At 38.1% G+C, this 25,130-nt stretch overlaps 2 protein-coding genes across 3 annotated transcripts; one reads left to right on the top strand and one right to left on the bottom strand.

Annotated features, from left to right (window-relative positions):
* Window positions 1-213: 213 nt before the first annotated feature.
* On the bottom strand, window positions 214-2,690 carry LOC107818979 (uncharacterized). 2 transcript variants are annotated; one of them, XM_016645067.2, is made up of 2 exons: window positions 2,299-2,690; window positions 214-605 (listed from the first exon to the last, which is right to left on the bottom strand). In XM_016645067.2, the coding sequence occupies exons 1-2, from the start codon at window positions 2,541-2,543 to the stop codon at window positions 407-409; spliced, it is 444 nt and encodes a 147-aa protein (XP_016500553.1). In that variant the 5' UTR covers window positions 2,544-2,690; the 3' UTR covers window positions 214-406. The 2 variants fall into 2 exon arrangements, with proteins under 2 accessions (XP_016500553.1, XP_016500548.1); XM_016645062.2 differs by having other exon boundaries at window positions 214-611; window positions 2,299-2,673.
* A 1,529-nt stretch (window positions 2,691-4,219) lies between these two features.
* Window positions 4,220-9,079, top strand: LOC107818992 (uncharacterized). Its single transcript, XM_016645078.2, has 3 exons — window positions 4,220-4,388; window positions 6,395-6,634; window positions 8,838-9,079. Exons 1-3 carry the CDS (start codon window positions 4,371-4,373, stop codon window positions 8,883-8,885), a joined length of 306 nt encoding a protein of 101 aa, XP_016500564.1. The 5' UTR covers window positions 4,220-4,370; the 3' UTR covers window positions 8,886-9,079.
* The last annotated feature ends 16,051 nt before the right edge of the window (window positions 9,080-25,130 follow it).

Here is a 25,130-nt window from a genome sequence, read left to right as displayed (position 1 = left end):
AGCAGAGAGGAATCCTATATGATTTAGTATTTGTTTTGGAGGTAGGAATAGCCAGCTTAGTTAGAGTTCTAATTGACGTCTGATTGTAATCTAGTTAGAGTAGAAAGATTAAAAAGGTAAGAATCGAATCCTATTCAAACAGAGACTCTTAATGATTATGAACCCGAAAATTCATAATCAGATTTAGGATTTATGAATTCATACGTAGCTTCTGGAATCTCCATAATATTATATCTCATCCATTCAACCATTTCTTTGGGATATATATCAGAATTACAACAACAATTAAGCTAAAAGATAACAAGATTAGCTAACTAAAAAAGTATTCTACAAAATGATAAAATAGCTATCATTCCTTTGCTTCAAGAGGAATGTTTTGGTTTTCTGTTTTAGCAGTAGAGCTTTCTCAAAGCTCGTCATGATCATGTCTAGCAGACATACTTCCTTTCATCTTCTCAGCTGTTCTGTGCACTGTCTGCTCCACCACATTCGCGGCCGATTTGGCGGTTTCCTCAACGGTTTCTTTGCTCTTCCCAAAGCTTTTCTGGGCAGCCTCTTTCACCCTCTCCTTGGCACCACCATCAGCATTAGCAACCTCCTTGCTCCTAAAGCTGATGTTAGCCCCCAAACTCACTTTATTACAAATGAGAAAAAATATTGTGTTCTAATGCAAGGTTGTTGAAGATATAGTAAGTAATTATTAAGTATAAAAAATTATGGTCACCTTTAAAGCGTAAATGTTTTTATGATATGTTCCGGTACAAAATTGAACATGATAATAGAGAAATAGCAGTATAACTACCAAGTACAACAATCTCTACATCATCATTCTCAAAAATATTTATGGCTATATTCCTTTGACACGGTTAGCAAATCCCAACCATGCCTTTACCATGACTTACATCTCGTTCAATCTATAAACACGTACAACTCCAAAGTGCGGAACTGAGTATCTTCAGCTCGCTAAGATAAAGTGGGCAATCAATTAAACCCCTATGGTTGATCGTCTGTCGTCCTAAAATAGTCCCACAACTTTTCTGGAAAAAAATAAAAGAGGTGGTCTTGTGTGTTGGCATAGCGCTTTTGGTCCAACTGTCCAAGCCGCTAAACCAAATTAAGAAGAACTGAGCCTGCAAGGGCCTTGAGCAGTAAACCCCCATGGGCGATTGTGCGTCATCCTAAAGTAGTCCTCACTAAACTTTCGCGAAAAATAAAGAGTAGTCTTGTGTATAGGCATAGCATTTTTTGTCAAACCTGCTCAACTCAATTAGAACCACCAAACCTGCAAGAACCATGTTCCTCAAACCCTTATGAGCGATTGTCCGTCATCCTAAAGTAGTCCCCCATCAAACTTTCAAGAAAGAAAAAGCAGTATTGTGTATAAGCATAGGATTTTTGGTCAAACCCATTAACCCAATTAGGAACCAAACCTGACAAACACATCTTTTTCCTACTAGATGCCATCCGAGATTGACCGGGAAAAAGAGTTACAACCATATATATATATATATAGGACATGGGAAAGATGTCATAAGTAATTAATCCGTTCTTATTTCAAATGATTACATGTTTACATGGGGTGGTTCACAATTTAATTGAACAGAACTGTATGCCTCTTCACCCTGTGTTCTATGGAACCTATATTGATTCAACATAATTCGATAATAGGGAGACGTAGAACCATTACTATACCCATGCCACATAGGGAACATAGGGAAAATAAAACTGCATAGTAGCTCTCAAAATAATAGCCGAAAAATGTATATTTTTTGTATATATATATATAAAATGCAAATTTTATATATTTTTTCGCCTACCGAAGGTAAATAGTTTCCGTGGCGTACTAAAAATGATAATACGCAAAAACAAATTGTGCATGTGGATTTCTAAAACAACGGTGTGAAGAACCTGAACAACCAAAGTCTCAATTAATCTGTCGTGTCGATTTCTGAATTGTCCTTGTACCATGACAGTTCCAAAATCCCCCACATTCGATATCTACGTACGAAACTAAAATATCACCGCACCAAATACTTACACCAAATCAATGGATCGATGTATTACATATTCTATCATATAATTCAACTCCATCATCTAACCATGGTTGATTAAGATCCATTCTCTGTATTTAATCACTTAACCATAATAAGTTACTAATATATTTTGGTCTAAACACCTTGTTTAGTATAGTATTTGCCGATATCATGAAACGATGAAACACAGAGAAGAGCAAAGTCAAGAACAACAGAGAAATGAGAAAGGGGAAAAGCGAGTTCAATGGGGGAATAGAGAGCTTACTCTAAATCAGGAGGAGAAAACTTAAGTTGGACTTTATTGATAAATGACTTGACCTTATCCCAAGATTGCAATGAAGAAGTTACAAGACCAGTATAGGCTTCTTGTAGTATCATTGAAGGATTTGAATCTTCTTGCTTCTCTTTGACATTCTTTTGTGCAGCATCCCCGTATATATGAATAGTTGCAAAGGAAAATGTGATAAGCCAAAAGATAAAAACTACACTTAATTTTCTAAATCTTTCCATGTTTTTCGATGTTGAAAGCGAAAATAAAATAGTTGTGTTTATGAGGATATTTTTGAGGAGAAAACTACATCACAATACCTTTGGGGGCCGAGTAACTGAATTCTGCTTTTGCTATTCTTTCTAGAAAACTAGAAAACTAGAAATAGCAACTATTTGACAAATGTTCAAAAGTGGATACTCTTCCATGCATGAACCCCACGTTTCCCTTTGTTGCAGAATCTCCATCCATTACTTCCTAACCCCTTTGACAAGAGGGGTTGCTCTAATGGTAAGCAACCTCCACTTCCAACTAAGAGGTTGTGAGTTCGAGTCTTTTCAAGAACAAGGTGGGAAGTTCTTGGAGGAAAGGATACCGGAGGTCTATTTGGAAACAGCCTCTCTACTCCAAAATAGGGGTAAGGTCTGCGTACACACTACCCTCCCCAGACTCCACTAAGTGAGATTATACTAGGTTATTGTTGTTGTTGTATGTATTAAATTTAAGTAAACTTTTTTTTTTCCTTCTTCCTTTCCTTTTGTATCTATTTAATTTAGTTACTCTCTCCACGTTAACTATATTAAAAATACTTTTTCATTTCTATTTGTGTATTTTAGCAAATTAAGGGAGATAACTTTTTTCTTATTTTACCTTTATTAGTAATTATTTATTTCCCAAATTATTTTCCAAGACTTTTTGAAACACAATCGTTATTATGAGTATTATAAGATATATAATTTATTTATTATTTCTTAATGAGAGTGCAAGGTTCATTGCGTGAACAAGTAAAAGTGAATAATTGACTTTGGAATACATTGGGCGACACACCTGCTATAATGGCCGGAACAAAAGGGTTGTGATCCTAGGAGGATAGAGCTAACCCTAAATACTGGTACTCCTCGGCTGCAACTCACTGATATAAAGCTAAAATCTAGTAATTACCTATCTGTCGAATATACATAATAACTACAATAACTTTTTATAATAGAAAATTACTAGTAAATTTTAGCACATACAAAAATTTTAGTACATATCGGCGCATATAACTTAAATTTTAGTATTTAAATAAAAATGTACTATAATTACTCTGAAATTAACCGGATAATATAAATAAACTTTACACCACACTAGCGTTAATGCATACTCCCCACAATTTAAATTAAACTCAAAAAGAAAACGTGTCAAAGACTTAGACAGCTAACGTTGAGCTTTGCATAGTTCGAGCCAGTGCAGCATGAAAAATTAAAGGGGACCAAAAGGCCAAAGTGCAATACGTAAAGACCTTTTGTTTTCAAATTTAAAATTCAATAGCAATTTTCTTTTTAGACGAAACCAAAGGCCCTACTTATTCTCTTTCATTTCTTTTAATTTAAAAATAATAACGACAAAGGATATGATACAATGGATAGGTCATTCTCTTCTTAACTACAGGTTTTGAGTTCGAGCTTTGGGTATAGAAAATTTTTTGGTAGGGAGCACTTGTCCAAGGGTATGAAAATCTTTTTGACAGCAAGCGCTTCCCCCGAATGAGGTATTGAGGCTCCGAAATTTTTTTGGTAGGGAGCACTTGCCCAAGGGTATGAAAATATTTTTGATAGTAAGCGCTTCCCCCGAATGAGGTAGTGAAGCTCCAATGCGGGTACCTGACACCGGTGAGAAACCAAAAAAGACTAATAATAATACGATCTTTCTTCTTGATAACGAACTATCCAATATACAACACATCAATCAGGAAAGTCACTTCCCCTGTTTCTGTCAACTTCCCTACACCACACCATTAACTGCTTTATTAGCTCTTTCTCTTTTCATATTGGTTACTTCAGATTACTTTTTCGAAACTCTGGTTTGCAATGGAAGATAACAAAGAGGTAACAAAGAAATCTATCTTTATATATGCTTTTGCTTATTTTTCTTGCTGCTTCATTTTTTTGAATATGGTGGAAATTTCTAGTTAGAACTGTCTCCTGTGTTTTGCTGAAGTACCTTTCTTGATTTTTCAGTACGTGTATGTTATCTGTACATTCAACTTGAGCAAGAATATCCATATAAATTTGTAGCTGCTTTTGTTCTGCTAATTATTAGGTCTATATGTCGGAGAAATCTCCAAGCTCAGTGGCTTATGGTTTCAAATTAGGTGAATAATAGGGCCGTCCCTTTACTCTTTGTCACTTAAATACTAGATTTTTGCCTGTGAGAAAATTTGATTTAACTCTAATTATGCATCATTTGCATGACACTTATAGAAAAGTATGGAGATCTAGGATTAGAGTAGAAAGTTAGTAGGTAGTCGAGCGTATTTCTATTCTGTACCGATGATTTTAGGGTTAGTCTGGTAGTTTTTCTTGTCTTAGATTGCTAGTAGTTTTCTTTCACCTCGGTTCCTTAGTACTCCTCCCATTTCAAATTAGACGATGTACTTTCATTTTTAGTCTGTTCCAAAACAAATAACACATTTCTAAATTTGGAAATAATTCAACTTTAAACTTTTCATTTTACCCATTTTACCCTTAATGAGAAGTTTTTATAACCACACAAATGTCATGGCCCCACAATGATTTTACTCCTTAAACTTTTAATACAACAAGTTTCAAAAGTCTTTTTTTCTTAAACTTCGTGCTAAGTCAAACTAGCTCATCTAATTTAAAACGGAGGGAGTATTATGTTATTGTTATATCTTGTTGTTACTGTTCCCTTTTGTTGTTAGCTTCCTGGCTCTATTTCTTGATATTGCTTGTTTTTACTGCTGTTTTTTCTTATTTCTCTTGAGCCGAGGATCTATTGAAAACAGTCTCTTTACTTTTCTATAATTGGGAGTTCTGCGTACATACGACCCTTCCCAGACCCCACTTGTAGAATTTCACTAGGTTTTTTTTTTTGTTCAACTTTACCAATTTTATTCAAGAATGTCATTAATATGGTCAACTTTATGTGTGACGAAGTTATGTTGGATAATTAATAGAGGTAATTAGTCAAAGTTTCTTTTCCATCTTGCATATTCTTCTTCTGGGTTGTCTGAGGAGTTATGGGTGTCATTCGGGAATTTCCTATTTTATTTTCTTCCATTTAAATCTAAGTTTTGGTATTTTTAAAGTTTTTGTGGTAGAATATTGGCTCAGTGTTAGTCAAAGTTAGACTTTGAATTGTCAGCTAATCGCACAAATAGTTTGAATATGCAAAGTTCAATGGAAGGAAAAATATGTACTCCCACTTAGCTGTTTTTGCCTTCCAGCTGGACCAGCCTATGGATATATATTTTAGTTAATATTTCATTTAAAAAAATTATGATTTCTTAATACACGAGTCTACTTTTATATTCCTAAAGAAAACAATTTAGGTAATGAAATTCAGTGTTTTGATAAGCTCTGTATTAACTTTGGTGTGATGAATTTGAATACTAAACTGGACTTGGACCTTCTAAAGAATATGAATTAACTTGCCTTTAAGTAAGAATACTATATAGGGGTATCTGAATAAATACTGCACACCTTATTTAAGTGGCAGAAGGAGAGCTTTGAAGCAATACTAAAATTGTCTTCGTGTAACCTATAGTTTATGGGTTCAAGCCGTAGAATCAGCCACTAATGCTTGCATCAGGCTAGGCCGCCTATATAATACCTTCTTGGGGTATAGCCCGTCCCCGAATCTTGCGTGAACACGGAATATTTTGTGCACCGGGCTACCCTACCCTATGTTAAAGTGTCAAATTAAGAATTTAAACGTTGTGAGCTCTAAGACTGAATTTTGAAACACATATTTAACTCAATCCACCCTTATTTTTTGCACGTGTATAAGCACCGGGTTCTACAAAACCCGCGAACCCATGGTTGGATCCGCCACTACGACTCATTTACGTAAATCTTTTTTTATTTCACAGAAAACTGCACCATGGTTATCTGTACCGCAGTTTGGTGACTGGGATCAAAAAGGTGCATTGCCAGACTACTCACTGGATTTCTCAAAAATAAGAGAAAATAGGAAACAAAACAAAAGGGATTTGTCAAGAGTTAGTCTTGGAAATGAGGAAGAGCTCGTTTCGTCAACTACAAGTAATGCAAATACAGGCCGCTCAGCCCACAACAATGATCAAAATTACCATAAAAACCAATCTCCTACCGTAAGATTTTGTGACATTATTTCATTAATCTTGTTTTGCTACGACTCTTGCTGCGTATTTTTTATATAATTATTGATATAATTTTAGTAGTGGTTTTTTGTTAGCTTAGCCGGATTCACTATGGTATTAAATACATATATGAGACAAGTCAGGGGCGGATCTAGTAGCCTATGTATGAGTTCATTTGAACTAATAATTTTTAGCTTAGATCTGGTTTATATGTGTAAAACCCGTTAAAAATTGCTGAAAATGTTAGAATTGTGAACCCATAACTCAAATAAGGTAATGAGTTTGGTGGTTAAAACCCGAGCTTTAAACCTATAGAATTAAAATTTTAGATCGACCTATAAGACAAGTAGTTGTCAACTATTTATGAAGAGTGGCGAGAAGTATATTGAGGGATACATTTGCTGGGGCCAATGATGGCTATGTTGCGGACTCTCCAAAACAGCTGGTGTATCCGTATCGGATCCTCTAAAAATATACTACTATGGAGAACATGTATCCATCGACATCTTCAGAGAGTTAGAGCAACATAGAGTGGCGGAGCCACATATTATGAAGAGGATTTAATTCGTCCTGAAATTATATTATGCAAATAGGGTAATTAATTTTTGTATAGATATCCATTTTTAAATTCCCTTTGAGATAAGAAAACCTTTTAGTTTAATGGCAAAGATAGTTCAAAAACTACTTTAGATAGCAGGTTTTAGGTGTAAGTTCATGTCAGGGCAACCTTTAGTTAGGTCATAGATAGTTGGTATTAAATGATATTTATGTTTGTCATGCATAATTGGAAACCACTTGAATATTTTATCATACGCAATAGGGAAAGAAGCAAAGTTATTGGATTCATGGGTCCATGTATAAATGGTTTTAATTGGGCACAATTGTTGTTCTCATGTGGATTTCCTCTCATTGATGTTGACAGTGCGGAATTATCCCTAAAGTATTTAAATTTGAAAGAAGTGGAAAAAAATTCCCGACAAAGGGTGTTCAATATGTGTTATATACTTTTAAAACATAATATTTTACTTATATATACAGTGCAATTTTTCAAAAAAGGTGGTCAGTTGACCAGCCTTGTGACCATGTGGCTTCGCTTCGCCGCTGGATGTTGATGGAATGTGGTGATTGGATAAGTACAATATCACATGAAATCTGTATATACAAGTTGCAAGAAAGTGATGTTTCCTTATTGGGTAAGCAATTTCTCTAACACAGAAAAATAGTTTGAGCAGATTGTTCTAATTTTAGCAAAGCACATGCAACTGCTGTTGTATGTCATGAGGTAGTGTCTAACTTGTGGCCAATCTGCGGCTGTTTGCAGATACAATCTCTTCTACTTGTGTGAATGACATAACATTAAAAGGACATGGTATTTCTTTTTTTATTTGAATATTTATCTAACAACAAGAAGCCTTTAATGTTGGATTTGATTTGGACTCAGGATCCATCGTTGAAAAGGGTCATGCACACACTCATTAGGTGTTCGTTATACTGAAAAAAAGGAAAAGAAACAGACATTTTGAGGCCGTCTAAAAATCGTGTGTTACATTTTTCGGTTTAACCATCCAGTATTCGAAACATACTAGTCCGATAATCTAGATTCGTTCTGAGAAGGCAACTAAGTAGAGTAAAACGCTCCTTTTCAGAAGGTTCTTCATTCCCAGGCTCGCAACCGAGACATTTGGTCAAGGGTGAAGAGTTCGGTTCCACCGCGCCGCTCGGTCCTAATCATCTATCTTTCCAAAAATTGTATTCGTCTTTTGTCATGTGTCATTGCCTTTATAAGGCTATGATGTCATAACCATACAAAACCAAATATCGAACCTGACGATATAAAACTTCAAAAGGGAAAGAAGACCCATATTTTGCTTAATCTTCACATATTATCAATTAAAGAAGATAACAATATTAGGATGGAAGACCACTGAATGCTATATATGTTTCACTTAATTGAGCTGAGATATTTTGATTTAGCTGCTGCTGCTTAACAGTTCTTTTTCTTTTGCCATAATCCATAGTTTTCAATTGTAATCGATTAGGCGTATTGCACCTGTTCTTTTGAGTAATATATCTGGAAATACCTCTTGATACCTTATCAACACTGTTTCGGACACAACTAGTACATTCCAAAATCACCGCAAAATTTCATACTTAATTTGTTGTGACATTCATTACTTTTAATTTCTTTTGACAGACAAGGAGAAGCATTTTCAGTTACTTCAACTGCTGTGTGAAAGCTTGAGGATTCATGGGACTTATTTTTGTGTTTTATGTAATGATAATGTACCAAGGTGATCTATATTCCCCGGGTTTCGAAGTTGTTAGAAGTAGGAAATATTCTTGGTTTTTCAGATTTTAATGATCAACAACTGTTTGTCAAGAACAGTAATTAAGTGTTAATTAATGATGATGGCTTATTGTTGTCCCCTGTTTTAATTAGATTCTCTGGCTTGAGACAAGATTGTTCACTTAGAATTTAAGTAATTAAATTTTAGCAACTCTTGTGGTAACGATGTTGAGATGGCCGAGTTGGTGGGCGTGGGTTCAAATCCCACTCTCAACAGTTTAATTTAATTTTCAATCATCTTTTACTTTTTAAAATATATCCGAAGTTTTAGAATCACTCACCCACCGATTTTAGGAGACTTAATTTTTTTTTGAAATTGGTCGTATATGAAATCAAAATCTTAACAGTATGAGGCTACTTTAAAGGCAGTATGGTTCACGTTTAGATGCTTTTTGCTTTGTTCTTTGTAGAAATGACATTAGGTGGCCACTTTAAAGTATGTTGTTTAAAATATCTTCACAGTTTAAAATATATTTAAAAATTAGTCAATTCATCCAAATTTCAGGACACGACGTTCTAAAGTTTAAACTTTGCGAAAATTGTGTCAAGAAGTTTGAATCTTATGTCCTGAAATTTAAATTAGTAATTTAGAAATTTAGGATACTTTGTCATGAATTTTTAAATTCAGAATACTTAGTCCTGAAGGTTGGGTAAATTATCTAATTTTTAAATATATTGTAAATTATGAATATATTTTAAATAGCTGTGCTTAAAAGTGCTTATTGCTACACTTCCGCCCTTGTTCTGGTGGTTCCATCACCCAATGAAATTGAGTAATAACTAGTAAATAATGAATATTTAATTAAATTTTAATTAAAAATAAAAGATCAAATCATAACACGATAATCTATGGTCATTCAACTTAAAAGTAAGTATATATTCGACCTTGTTATAAATATATTATATTATGGATGTTCATTTAGTAATCCGTTGTAAATAATCTTCCTGAAGAAGCTTATCCATATGGGACTCCACCGTAAATATGTTTATCTATTTTGTACTCTCTTGAAAATAAGCTTCCTGAAGAAGCTTATCACTTCGGTACCCGGTTATGGATAAACATTACCCTAGGTAGAAGATTATCCATATCGGGTATAATAAGCTTATCCATTCAGTACTCCGTTATGGATAAACATTGCTCTCAGTAGAAGATTATCCATATCTGGTATAGTAACAGCTTGCAGTAGCAGCTTACACAGCACCTTGCAGTAGCAGCTTACACAGCAGCTTGCGTAGCAGCTTACACAGCAGCTTGTAATAGCAGCTTACATAGCAGCTTGTAATAGCAGCTTACATAGTAGCTTGCGTAGTAGCTTACACATCAGCTTCCTTTCTTCTATAAATAGAAGAGATTTCAGTTGATTATGTACATCAGTTTGAATTCGAATAATATATCAGTTTCTCTCTATACTTGTCTTTACTTTACAGTCTTTATTTTATAACACGTTATCAGCACGAGACTCTGCCATCTCGAGCAAATACTTTGAAAGTATCAAAGGTACGAACTTTCTTTTTGTAAATAAGGCCAAATATTTCTAAACGTGAATTTGTAGTATTGGATATATCGGGCAAAAGCTACATGTCTTGAGTGCTTGATGCTGAAATTCATCTTGATATGATGGGTCTAGCAGACACCATCAAAGATAAGTTATGCGTTTTACTTGCTATGTGTGCTACTGCCATTAAAATAAAATAAAAAAGGTACTTAGGAACCTAGTAAGTGAGCCATAATCATTGGACGAGATTCTGGAGCATTTTATGAATTTTAAAACACTATAATTTGTATATCTTTATGTTTCGTTTTTCACTTACTCGTTTTCGAATTAAGATTTTAATTTTACTCCAGAAGAGTAATATTGCATAGGAAACTATAAAGTGGATGACATTGTTAGATCCACTTATACTCCAGCAGAGTTTGCAAGAAATATACAACCACCAGAAGTGGTTATGTTTCGCATAACTCGTTGTAACTAAATTTTTGTTAACCAGCAGAAGTGGTATATGCCTATGGCCAATAGAAGTGATAATTTAGGCTTTCTGTGGTTACAATTGAAGATAAACTAGAGAAATATTCTCTATAGTACATGCATGCCTCGATTTGCTCCTGAAGTAGCATTATCGTAAAAGAGCTTCTAAGATATCACACGATTTGGTGTGATTAAAGCACGTTCAAATAATTATGTTCTATTCCCTGAAGGATGAGAACTTTTGATAAAAACTAGCTCATTCCTGAAGTAAATGTGACAATATTAATAAAGGGCGTAAATAGGAACACATTTTTGATGTGAATATATTACAATTCACCTCCAGAAGAGGTAATATGATTGAAGGAATATATACTCAATATTTCGTATTTTAAATTTGATCCTGAAGAAGTAACACAATTGAAATTTTCTCCTGAAGCAGAAAAATATTATGAAACTGTGTCTTTCTGTGTTTAAACAAAATAATAAGCTATTCAAAGTTATTTTTGAAGGACATTTTCATTCCCTGGAGTGAATGAAGAAATACCACAACTCACCTCCTGAAGAGGTAGAATAACAAAGGATATAAATTTTGTTTTTGTGGCATAAAGATCATTACCGCACGTACCCGTTGTACGTAAAATATCTTGAATAATTTTATTAAATATCATTCTAAGGCAAAAAGCATTCTTGTAGAATGCTTTGTACTACAACCACATTAATATTTTATGGTTAGTTATCGAGTTCCCGAAGGAAATAACAACTCATGTATCTTTCCCTGAAGGATGTAATGATTATGTGGTTGCCGCTTTGATATAAAATATTCAGATGTTAATGGCGTTTCTCCCTGGAGGAGATATTTGTCACAAAGTTGGTGGTAAAAATACTGAAATTTTTAATTTCTTACATTTATAAATTTATAATGTCTTTATAATGTTCATTTTATTAAGAATTTCTCTCATGATACCAGAAGTGTCTGAGCAATATTTGATAGTACAAAATATATCAACAACTCCTGAAGCCGCACCCGGGAGGGTACGAGGGAGTTTTTCCAATTAAAGGACAATCGAAACGGGATTGGTTTATTTATTTCAGAGTCGCCACTTGGGAGATTTAGGGTGTCCCAAGTCACCAATTTTAATCCCGAATCGAGGAAAAGAATGACTCTATATTACAGTCTGCGTACCAGAAATCCGGATAAGGAATTCTGTTAACCCAGGAGAAGGTGTTAGGCATTCCCGAGTTCCGTGGTTCTAGCACGGTCGCTCAACTGTTATATTCGGCTTGATTATCTGATTTTATACAAGTGTGAACTTATGTGCAAAATTTAACTTTTAACCGCTTTTATCATTTATTTTAAGGAATGGGAACATCGCTTAAAACATGTCTTTGGACTGCATCACATGAAATGCACCCGCAATCCGGAACATATTTTATTTGACGTTTTGGGATTTGGATTTGGGTCGCATGAAATGCACACCCCAAGTTTTAAGAAAGTAAATTATTAAACACGCGCCTAAAGAGACTATCGCGTCATTATTTTGCGGAGGCCGTGAAATTCGCTAAACGACCCTCCTGAATTCTAAGTAATTTTAAACAAGTATTTACTGAGGGCCCCGCAATTTGCATTTTTTGTTTGTCGAGGCTTGTCCCATTTATTATTTTAAAAATGAATTTGCAACGTCATGGAAATGCATCTCAGACCACGTCACAGTCAATGTACCCGTGATTAGAGACACATTTCGATTTCGTTGAGACTTGGATTTGGGTCACATAAATGCGCACCCGATTTTAAGGATAATAAATTATTGAAGGCGCGCCTAAAGCAACTAGCGCATTATTATTTTTGGGTAGGGCCGTGAAATTTGCTAAACGGCCCGTTCCGGAATCTAAGTATTTAATATATACATTTAGAGGGCCCCGCAGCTTGTATTTTTTATTTGGCGAGGCTCGTCTCATTTTTATTTATTTATTTGTTTTTCTTTTTTTTTCTTTTAGAAACAGGACAAGACTAAAATAACTACGTTTTTAGCTACTTCGCGAGATCATGGGTTATAAATTGAACTCATTTGATGAAGCGAGTATTTTTCTGCGGAATTAAAATTGCTACTAAAATTTTAACATTACTACCACATGTATAAACAACTATTAAGACACACTAAATAATTCACACCTTTCAGAATATGTGCAAACCCCTATCATAACAAACATTTGGATAACAACAATTTAAACATGAAGAAACAAAATGTCCAATAGCTACTTAAAATAACGAAACAACGGAAAAGACATTCACGGCCAAATTTCAATACCATACGGAGTTAATTATCAAAAACAGCAATTTACAAACATCATATGAATACGTCTCGCTCATTTGCATACTATTCGCACGAACTAGGATTGTATTTCAACAAACGCATGTACATGTTACTAAACAGCAAATATGAAGGACACGGACAGAGATGACCTACTTGATATTATCGTCCGATGCGTTGGACCTGCGACGAAACCTCGGACGACAAACCTCGAAACTTCGATACTTGCCTCCGAACAGACCTCACAAACGATCTCCAAAAATGGACTCGAACACACGGGCTGGGATGCAACGACACTTTGGATGACAAAATAGAGATCGCATAACAAAATGGAACGCAGGGAACCCACTGCTGGACAGCAGCGTAAACGACCAATTATGGAGGTTCAACTGATCGTTTGGTTGGGGTGTGTGTTTTCCGGTCAGTCATGGCACGGAGGGGAGGGTCGTTCACGGCTGGACGTTGCAGGCATGAAGGGTGGTTTGGGCAGTGACGATGCTGCTACTGGTTGCAAGCTTACGAGGGGTCGTTTGAGCAGCGGTTAACACAATGGGAGGGTGTCGTTGGTCTGGTTTTTCCGGTGATGTTCACTGGTTATTTGATTGTTGACTAGAAAATGACGACAAGGTGGGCTGCTGACGGGTGGTCGCTGGTTGGAGGGGGAGTTGGTTGCGACTGGATGGGTTGTTGTCGTTGGTCGTGGTCGCGGTGGACTGCTTGGGCAGTGACGACGAGGGTGGCGTTCGGACGATGTCGAGGAGGCAGTGGTTGTTTGACGACAAGGGGGGGAGCTGTTTGGGGTGGTGGTTATGGCGTTTCGAAGGGACGGAGGGAAGGTTTTTTTTTCTGGTTTTTGGGACGGGGGGTGCGACGGTGGTTTTGGTGGTGGGAAGCTTAGGAGGAGGAGGGGTGGTTGTTCCTGGTGGTTTTGGGCAGTAGGGTCGACGGAGTTGGGAGGAGACGGGGTGGTGTTTGGGAGGAGTAGGGTGGTCCGACGTTGGTTTTTTTTGTTTTCACTGTAGGGTTTCTTCTTCTTCTTTTGAAGAAGAAGAAGATGATGAACAGTATTTTTGTTCTTCCAAAAAAATTCAAAAGTCCCCTTTGTCCGTTCAAGTCTCGTGTATTTGTTGCTTTGGCCAAGACAAATGAGCCCCACGCGTGGTGGGGTTCGAGGCTTGTGTCCCCCACGCGTGGTGGGGTTTCCCATGTGTCGTGGACTCGATTTATTATGGGCTAGGTCCGAAAATTAGGCCTAAAATCGGGTAGTTTGAACCCGAATATTATTCTTTTGCCCGGACCCGAGAAATAGGAAGAGGACGTTGCTTAACTAGTCATATATAAGCAAAATAGCTACTAAAATAAGACTAATTATTTAAAACAAAACAATATTATTATTTTCTTAATATTTTTCAAGATTTTAAAATAGCTACAAAATATTAATAAAACTATTTTGTTTTGTAATTTTCGTTTTTTTTATATAAAGATAAAATATAAAGTAATATTTTTACATTTTTTCCAAATTAAAATGACTACAAAACCTTAATAGAATTATATTTTTTTGTAATTTTCGAAATTATATAAAGTACAAAAATAAAGTGCAATTTTTGATTTTTTCAAATTTATGAGGGATACATAAACTAAAATTTATATATATATTTTTTGTAATTTTTCTTTTGCAAGAAAAATAAAGTAAAAATAGTCAAAATAGCTATATTAGTCCTAAATTAAATATTTAAGCTAAGAATGTAAAAATTCCCGGGGAGGGTCAAAAATCACGTGCTTACAGCTGCCCCTCTTTGACTGGAAACACGAAGAGTTTTCCGACAAAGAACGACTAGACGTGTTTTTGACCCGACCATTACTTGGACGGACTACACTTAAGGAAAGGGAGGGAATGTGACCGAGCCCTGGTATCTGAGCTGCCTATATATCCTTGGTTTTACAGGAACCAGGCCACGTGTAGTTCGGAAATGAGAGAGAGATGGTAGAGTGCACCGAGGTGGAGAGCCGATTGAGGTGCCGTTCCGTCGAGGTTCCGGTCCGCGGTCCTGTCATTACAACAAAAATGAAAACTGAAAAAGACTAACTAAGCCTATCAGCTACTAGTTACAAGGATTCCTATCTCTAAGTCTTCTGAAACTTGATCTTGAGTCTTGAATGGTGCTTCATACAGACTTTGGATTTGAACCTTGATACTTGCTAGTTGTAGGCGCTAGTTCTTGAACAGACCACATCTGTTCTCCACTTCCGTAATTTGGGTTCTTTCTTTTTCTCTTTTTTTTTCTTTTTTTCTTTTTTTTTCTCTTGTTTTTGTTTCTTCGGTGACCAGCTTCTGTTGATCATCCCAGACTGTTGACTTGCATTCTTGGGGCGAGCTTCTTGTTGCTTCTATCTTGGATTGAGTACTGGGGATTTTGTTGTAACCTTCTGCTTTCCAGTGGGTCACTGCTTGATCTTGAAAAATGTTTCCCCGTTCTACAGGCGGACTCCTGACTTCTTCTATCTTCGACACGCAACAACCTCCGTTCTACAGGCGGGTCCCTGACAATCAAAACAAACAAAACAAACAAAATTTCCTAACCCAGTTTGTACTGGGAAGATTTGTGAGTCGTTAGCAAAATTGTAACTCACTTACACTACTGATGCAATGATGAGAGTAAACTAAAGACTAGGCTAGGATGTGCATCTCCTCTGAGTAAAACCAAAACTCTTGCTAGCCAATGTGTCTGCTAAAATAAAAATAAAAATCTCAATGACTCAAACTAGAAAGTGTGTCTTCTATGGTTGAATCGGAATGAGCTAAACATAGGAAGTGCGTCTCCTAAGGGTGAAAACTTCAGTGACTAGAACTAGGAAGTGTGTCTCCTATGAATAAAATCTCGATTAGGAAGTGCGTCTCCTACGGGTAAACTTCAAAAACTGGACTAGGAATTGTGTCTCCTATGGTCGAACTTAAAATGAATCAAACTAGGAAGTGCATCTCCTAGGGGTGAAATCTCAATTCCGGAAGTGCGTCTCCTGAAATAAAATATTATCTAAAAAGCCAAACTCGGGAGTGTGTCTCCTAAAGCAAAAGTATAACCTGAGTGAACCAGACTAGGAAGTGTGTCTCCTATGAGTAAAATAGTCTTAGGAAGTGCGTCTCCTATGGGTGAAACCTTAATGATTTTAAACTAGGAAGTGCGTCTCCTATGGGGTAAAAGTAAACTTAGGAAGTGTGTCTCCTATGGGCAAAACTAAACTTAAGGAAGTGCGTCTCCTATTGGATACAATAAACTTAGGAAGTGCGTCTCCTATTGGGAAAAACTGTCCTTAGGAAGTGCGTCTCCTATCGGTAAAACTTACTTAGGAAGTGCGTCTCCTATTGGTGAAATTTAACTTAGGATGTGCGTCTCCTTAGGAAGTGCGTCTCCTATTGGTGAAACTAAACTTAGGATGTGCGTCTCCTACTGGTGAAACTTATCTTAGGAAGTGCGTCTCCTATTGGTAGAACTGAACTTAAGAAGTGCGTCTCCTATGGTAAAACTTTTTAGGAAGTGCGTCTCCTATGGTAAAACTTTTTAGGAAGTGCGTCTCCTATGGGTAAAACTGAACTTAGGAAGTGCGTCTCCTATGGTAAAACTGAACTTAGGAAGTGTGTCTCCTATGGTAAAACTGAACTTAGGAAGTGCGTCTCCTATGGTAAAACTGAACTTAGGAAGTGCGTCTCCTATCGGTGAAACTTATCTTAGGAAGTGCGTCTCCTTAGGAAGTGCGTCTCCTATTGGTGAAACTGATCTTATGAAGTGCGTCTCCTTAGGAAGTGCGTCTCCTATTGGTGAAACTGATCTTAGGATGTGCGTCTCCTATTGGTACCTGAACTTAGGAAGTGCGTCTCCTATTGGGTGAAATAAACTTAGGAAGTGCGTCTCCTATGGGTACAATGAACTTAGAAAGTGCGTCTTCTATTGGATACAATAAACTTAGGAAGTGCGTCTCCTATTGGAAAAAAACTGTTCTTAGGAAGTGCGTATCCTACTGGGTGAAACTATTCTTAGGAAGTGTGTCTCCTATTGGAAAAAAACTGTTCTTAGGAAGTGCGTATCCTACTGGGTGAAACTATTCTTAGGAAGTGCGTCTCCTATTGGTGAAACTTGCTTAGGATGTGCGTCTCCTGCTGGTGAAACTACTTAGGATGTGCGTCTCCTACTGGTAAAACTTGCTTAGGAAGTGCGTCTCCTATTGGTGAAACTTGCTTAGGAAGTGTGTCTCCTATTGGTGAAACTTGCTTAGGAAGTGCGTCTCCTATGGTGAAACTTATCTTAGGAAGTGCGTCTCCTTAGGAGGTGCGTCTCCTATTGGGAAAAACTGTTCTTAGGAAGTGCGTCTCCTACTGGGTGAAACTATTCTTAGGAAGTGTGTCTCCTATTGGTGAAACTTGCTTAGGAAGTGCGTCTCCTATTGGTGAAACTTGCTTAGGAAGTGCGTCTCCTATGGTGAAACTTATCTTAGGAAGTACGTCTCCTTAGGAGGTGCGTCTCTTATTGGGAAAAACTGTTCTTAGGAAGTGCGTCTCCTACTGGGTGAAACTATTCTTAGGAAGTGCGTCTCCTATTGGTGAAACTTGCTTAGGATGTGCGTCTCCTGCTGGTGAAACTACTTAGGATGTGCGTCTCCTACTGGTAAAACTTGCTTAGGAAGTGCGTCTCTTATTGGTACACTGAACTTAGGAAGTGCGTCTCCTATGGGTAAAAATAAACTTTAGGAGGAAATACATCTCCTATGGGTAAAGACGTGGAATGCATGCCTCTGTTATCTAGGCGGGCTCCCAACTTCAATACTTGAACCGTAAAGACTGAATGTATGCCTCTGTTATCTGGGCGGGCTCCCAACTTCAACACTTAAAATAAAAAGACTGAATGTATGCCTCTATTATCTGGGCGGGCTCCCAACTTCAACACTTAAAATAAAAAGACTGAATGTATGCCTCTATTATCTGGGCGGGCTCCCAACTTCAACACTTAAAAGTAAAGACTGAATGTATTCCTCTGTTATTATGGGCGGGCTCCCAATTTCAACACTTAAAAGTAAAGACTGAATGTATTCCTCTGTTATTATGGGCGGGCTCCCAATTTCAACACTTAAAAGTAAAGACTGAATGTATTCCTCTGTTATTATGGGAGGGCTCCCAATTTCAACACTTAAAAGTAAAAGACTAAATGTATGCCTCTGTTATTATGGGCGGGCTCCCAATTTCAACACTTGAAAGTAAAAAGACTAAATGTATGCCTCTGTTATTATGGGCGGGCTCCCAATTTCAACACTTAAAAGTAAAAAGACTAAATGTATGCCTCTGTTATTATGGGCGGGCTCCCAATTTCAACACTTAAAAGTAAAAAGACTAAATGTATGCCTCTGTTATTATGGGCGGGCTCCCAATTTCAACACTTAAAAGTAAAAAGACTAAATGTATGCCTCTGTTATTATGGGCGGGCTCCCAATTTCAACACTTAAAAGTAAAGACTGAATGTATTCCTCTCATTATACAGGTGGGCGCCTGGTAAAACCTGAAATAAAAAGACTGAAACCAACAGATCCTATTTGAGGGCGGATGAACCCAACAGATCCTATTTGAGGGCGGATGAACCCGACATATCCTATTTGAGGGCGGATGAACCCAACATATCCTATTTGAGGGCGGATGAACCCGACATATCCTATTTGAGGGCGGATGAACCCGACATATCCTATTTGAGGGCGGATGAACCCGACATATCCTATTTGAGGGCGGATGAACCCGACATATCCTATTTGAGGGCGGATGAACCCGACATATCCTATTTGAGGGCGGATGAACCCGACATATCCTATTTGAGGGCGGATGAACCCGACATATCCTATTTGAGGGCGGATGAACCCAACATATCCTATTTGAGGGCGGATGAACCCGACATATCCTATTTGAGGGCGGATGAACCCGACATATCCTATTTGAGGGCGGATGAACCCAACATATCCTATTTGAGGGCGGATGAACCCAACATATCCTATTTGAGGGCGGATGAACCCGACATATCCTATTTGAGGGCGGACGAACCCCACATATCCTATTTGAGGGAGGATTAACCCGACATATCCTATTTGAGGGCGGACGAACCCGACATATCCTTAAGACTTGAAAATGTCTTATCTGGAAAACTTGGTGGGGATTATTTACTTACCTGTTGGGGGGTAAAATGTTATCAGCTGGGGGTACCCGACTTCCAGAAAATTTTCTAAATGGAAGGAAAATTTTCTTCCCCAGTTTGATAATATCCCTTGTGGCATGCGTTTCTGCATCAATGCCATTTCCTTTACCTGTTTCAAATCAAACAAAATTTGTTAGTTTAAAACATGGTGGTTGGTTGTGATACTCCTACTGGGAGGGCTTTCCCTTTCTCCTTCCTTGCTCTGCGCTCCACAACTTGTTGGGGATGATATTATTTGCTGGGGATAATCCCTTCCTGCTGGGGGTATCCCTCTTCTTTTGTGACATAGCTCGGAAACTGGTATTTCCCCGACCTTTTAGTCTAGCATGAATTTCCCAAATATGCTCACTGCTCTCCTTGCTTTGTTCATGGGCCTTGGCCTTGGGATTTATAACCTTTGACTTTGGCAAGGGTGTCCCTCTTGACATTTGTCAATCTTTTTGTCAATTTTGCTGGGGATATCTTTATTGACACTGGCCTCGCGCTTGTTCCTTGCTGACTATACCATTTGGATGTACTAGTCATATCTCATCTTGAAAAGCTGATGGCATATTTTGAAGTCATTTCATACTTGTTCTGACCGGACAGACTCTATTGGAGAAATTTTTTATGAAAGGAGAAAGATAACAGAAACAAAATAAAAGACAAAGGAAACGATGACTCTTTTACAAAAGAAACTATAAATAAAAACCTATCAAACGCAGATACCGACTCTAATGGCCTGACATGCATATGGGGCCTATCCTTTACCGTCAATCATCTTTCAAGATCCTCAATTGGTGATTCCCCATCTGATTCTTAATCTTATTCGACTTGCAGTGCCCGAAGGGTTTTCACTATCAAGTCTCTCTCATTTTTGGCTTTTCTCTTAGCTTTCATCGTCTTATGGTGCCTGTGAAGGTTTTCACCGATAAGACTCTCTCATTTGTATCACTTTCCAGCTGGGGATTTGGAGTGTCGCCGGTATGACTCTTTCTGCTGGAGATTAGAGTCCTTTCTGCAGTGTAACAGAATGTTATGTTCGCTGGTAAGACTCTTCATTTGTCTAACTCGGCATCTTTTGAAGACTGATCGGAAGGTCTTTCTTTGGACTGTAATGTGGGTTTTGGATAGGGATAGAAAGAAAGGGTATTAAAGGCTCAAAAATGCATTAATTTTGGGTTATTAGTTACAACCTTCGGAATTAGATTTATTCACAATAAACGCAACATTTGCCCCAGTTTCTTGCTTGGGGATATTTTACTTAATTTTTTTTCATTTTTCAAAACTATGACCGAGCCGTGAAGCGCCTACGTATCCTCTTTGAGGAATCAGGTCAAACGTAGTTCCCAATTCCTCTTTTTTCTTGTGACTTTCTTTTCACTCATTCTTATCTTTGTTTTCTTTTTCTTTTGCCTTTTTCTTTTCTCATTTCTCCTTTCTTTTGTCATTTTTTTTCTTTCTCTCTTTTTCTTTTATTCTTCTTTTCCGTTTTGTTGTTTTCTTTTCTTTCTTTTCTCTTACCTGCCATGCTTGCGTATTCTAATCGCTGCTACTAATTCCGAACGAGGGGTATGAAAGAAAATAAATAAGGCTCAAAAGGGGTAACGAAGGATAAAGTGTTTGGGTAGCAGAACAAAATGCCTTCGTCATTCCAGTCTTCAAAACATGCCAAGTGCAGACAACACAATTTAAACTTGTAGTCTCTTCTGATGGTGCTGGACTTGACAATTATGTTAAACGTTTTATTTTTCCTTTGTCATTTCTAAAGCACCGTCGGGCGACACTCTCATTATCATGACCTACCCTCATACCAATTTGGCGAATCTTGCTTTGAACGGTTTCCTTTGTGCTTAACTTGCCCCAGTTCCACATGACTCGGGCTCTGAATAATCTCAAACCATTCTTATTTCCTTTAAATGGTCTGATCACCTTTTCGGGGTTTTATGATTAACTTTAAATGCTAGGCCCAAACTGTGCACGCATATCATGTCACTAGAATCGGCGTTGAATAAAAATGATAAAATGACTAAACAAAAAGATGACTGGGAATAATCCAAGACTGAATTTTTTGCATTGGACTGAACAAATGGTTTCAAAAACAAAACAAACCGGAATAAAATCCTAAACAACTTGGACAAAACTTAAACAAACCGCTATGACAAAACGGAAAGATAAGCGGAAAGATATTGACACAAAACAAATCCGAATTACAATCCTAATAATCCGAACAACGGAAATGACAACAAAATAGACCATCAAAGATCCTCTCCGGTTGACCCAAAATGGAGTGTCTTCCAACTGCAAAGCATGACATTTTAGCCATTGAGCTCTATATCAACATTGCCAAGACCATCCCCAACTTCAGTATTATCAACATCAATCAACAAGTTCTCAAGATGATTCGCCTGCTCCCTGTCACTGTCGTCGATCACAATTGCCCCTTCCTGAATCATTCTTTCGATTTCCTTTTTCAAAGAACGACAGTCTTCAATGCTATGTCCTTGGACATTAGAGTGGTACATGCATCGTTCAGCAGGATTGAACCCTTTTGCATATGGATCTGGAGTATAGCCAAGGAGTGGCTCAATCAGTCCTGAAAGCTTTAGCTTTTCAAACAAACTTGCGTAGGACTCCCCAATTGGCGTGAAATTGTTTCCTTGCCTTTGTTTTCCCCCATGCCCCTGTTTTCTAGGGTCGTTGGGTGCTTGAAAACGTTGTGAAGGCAAGAATGCATTACATGGTGCTTGCTCTCGCCAGCGGGGGTGACCTGATAGTTGACCCCGCGACCGGACTTTGTTCGGAGGATAATACTGAGGCAGATTATATGGAGCTCGGGGGCAGGCTTGGGCATGATGGTCTGAAAAGAGTGGCTCTAATAGTGGGTAGTAGGGTTGTGGAAGGTTGTATGGAGTGTGTGGATAATTTGGATGACTGGGCCTGGGCTGGTAGTGAGGGGAAGGACCTCTGAATTTGGACCCAGTAGCTGCTTCCACTGATGCGACCTCGAGCGCACCTCCCGCGCCGCTCTGAATAGCCTGGGTCGTCGCCTTGGCCGCTGAGTAATTTAGGATTTTGTCAGACCTTAGGCCCTCCTCTATCATGACCCCTATCTTTACCACTTCATTGAAGGATTTCCCAACCGTTGTCACCAAGTGACCAAAGTAAGTTGGATCAAGTGTTTGCAAGAAGTAGTCCACCATTTCTCCCTCTTTCATGGGAGGATCAACTCTGGCCGCTTGTTCTCTCCAGCAGAAACCAAACTCACGAAAACTTTCCCCAGGCTTCTTTCCAGTCCTCAACAATGTGAGACGGTCCGGGACTATCTCGAGATTGTATTGGAAATGACCTGCGAAAGCTTGCGCCAGATCATCCCAAGTATACCACCTACTGAAATCCTGCCTGGTATACCATTCTAGTGCAGATCCGCTCAGACTCTGGCCGAAATAAGCTATTAGCAGCTCATCCTTGCCGCCTGCCCCTCTCATTTTGCTACAGAATCCCCGCAAATATGCCATGGGATCACCGTGCCCTTCATATAAATCAAACTTAGGCATCTTGAACCCAGCCGGGAGTTGGACATCGGGGAAAGGGCATAGATCTTTGTAGGCCATGCTGACCCGGTTGCCCAATCCGTGCAGGTTCCTGAAGGACTGCTCCAGGCTTTTGAATTTCCTCAATACCTCATCTTGTTCTGGGGCTTTAACCGGCTTTTCAATTTCTGCCGGTGCTTCCAAATGTGGATTGTAAGCATGTGGTTCGGGGGCATGGAATGCAGGCTCAGGGGGATAGTATTGCGTATCGTGAGCCTGAAACAATGGCTCACTGGTCGTTCTGTGCAAGGGGGCTGATGTGGGTCCCACAAAAGTGGGAATATCGGGTGTGGGGAGAGGTTGATGGGGTGGTGGAGCCTGGGAATCATGAGGGCTTCTTTCTTGATGGTAACGGGGATTTGGGAGGCTTGTTGAAGGGCCGGAGTGATGGTATTCCGGCATGTGCCCCAATAGCTCAGGGCTCTTTTGTGCTTTGGCTAGAGCTAGCTGCATTGCATTCATATCTAGTCCCATCCTTTCTATCTTTCCCATCGCTTCCTTTAACAACTGGCTCATCGGCCTTTCTTCCTCGGTACTATTCTCTGAAGTAGTCATGCTTGTTGTTATCGGTCCTTTGGATCTAGTTTGGTAAGGGTGTGTTGCCAGAATTCTTTAACAACTAACTGTTTGAGATTCGGAAAACAACAAACTTGTTAGCGTTTAGAATGTAACAGATTTGATAACAACACATTGAGGATGCAATGCCCCTAGGCAGTTAACCGTTTCTAACATGCTTTGCTTCAAACAACATGCGTCATCCCGGCTTGCTTATTTGCCCCTTTGAAGTACTTTGGGAACCCCTGTATTTTATTCTATTCGTATTTTCTTTTTCTTTATTACTGGCGGTCGAATCTTATGGAGATTGCCTACGTATCATGACCCCGCATGAATCAGACCTTGCGTAGTTCGGACCAATAAAAGATAAACAACAGTAAACATTTTTTTAATTTACATATTAGAATAAACTGAAAAAAATCAAACAAACCACATATTCTAATTAAAGATTTATCAACTCAAAAACAAAAGGCTAGCTCCCTTTCTCTGTTCGACAAATGCAACCAAATGGTTATTTTTGCAAATGTGGCCCCTTCCAAATTTACATGAATTTTGAGGCCGGGGAGGGTTATTTTATAACACTTTACAAACTTGTCCGTTCTTTTACGAAAATAACCTTTCGACAACTGAAAGATACTCTAAGGCTATTTCGGCAAGAACGGTTTAAGACGCGGCCGAAGCTGGCTCGGCTTATTATGACAAAATTCAAACGGTATTTTTTCTTTTCAAATTATAATAAAACCTGGTGTTGCAAACACGGCCCTTCAGCGCCTTGGGGACGAAAATTTTTAAGGCTGTGTGGGTCAATTGGACAAAAAAAATCCTAAACATGACCCAAAAGGTGGTTGTTTATGCAAAGTCAGCCTTCCGGCGTCCCTTTCGGGAACATTCGGCTGTTTATGACAAAACAGCATCACCTGACCTATTCACGACTCTTTTATCGTTTTTCAAATTAGAAAACTCAATACTGCAAACACGACCTTTCAACGTCTCGAGGACGAAGATTTTTAAGGTTGTGTGGGTCAACTGGACCAAATCTTAAAAAATGACCCAAAGATGGCTGTTTATGCAAAGTCAGCCTTCCGGCGTCCCTTTCGGGAACACTCGGCTATGTCTTGATAAAACAGCGTCACCCGACTTCTTTATGGCAAAATTAAAATTATGACATGTTTTTTTTTTATTTGTTTTTGGCTATTTAGCAAAAAGGTGGGTTGGACATCACCCGACTTATTTATGACAAGATTAAAATTTTGATTTTGGCTATTTTAGCAAAAGGTGGGGTTGGACCCGATGAGGGTTGCCTACGTATCTCACATCCGGTGAGAATCAAACCCGCGTAGTTCGGGCAGAGAACTACTTTTAAAAGAAGAAAGGAAACATTTTTTGATTGATTTTCTTTTTACAAGAAACACTTCTAAGATATATTTTTGAATTTTCATTTGCTCTTTTTTCTTTATTCTAAAGAAGAAGAAGAAAATATTTTTCGGAATTTTGCTTTTAATAAAAGAAA

The sequence above is a fragment of the Nicotiana tabacum genome, chromosome 11 (genome assembly GCF_000715075.1).
Source record: "Nicotiana tabacum cultivar K326 chromosome 11, ASM71507v2, whole genome shotgun sequence".
Taxonomy (NCBI): Eukaryota; Viridiplantae; Streptophyta; class Magnoliopsida; order Solanales; family Solanaceae; genus Nicotiana; species Nicotiana tabacum.
The sequence above is the reverse complement of the archived record's forward strand: the minus strand, read 5'-3'. Positions and strand labels throughout refer to the sequence as shown.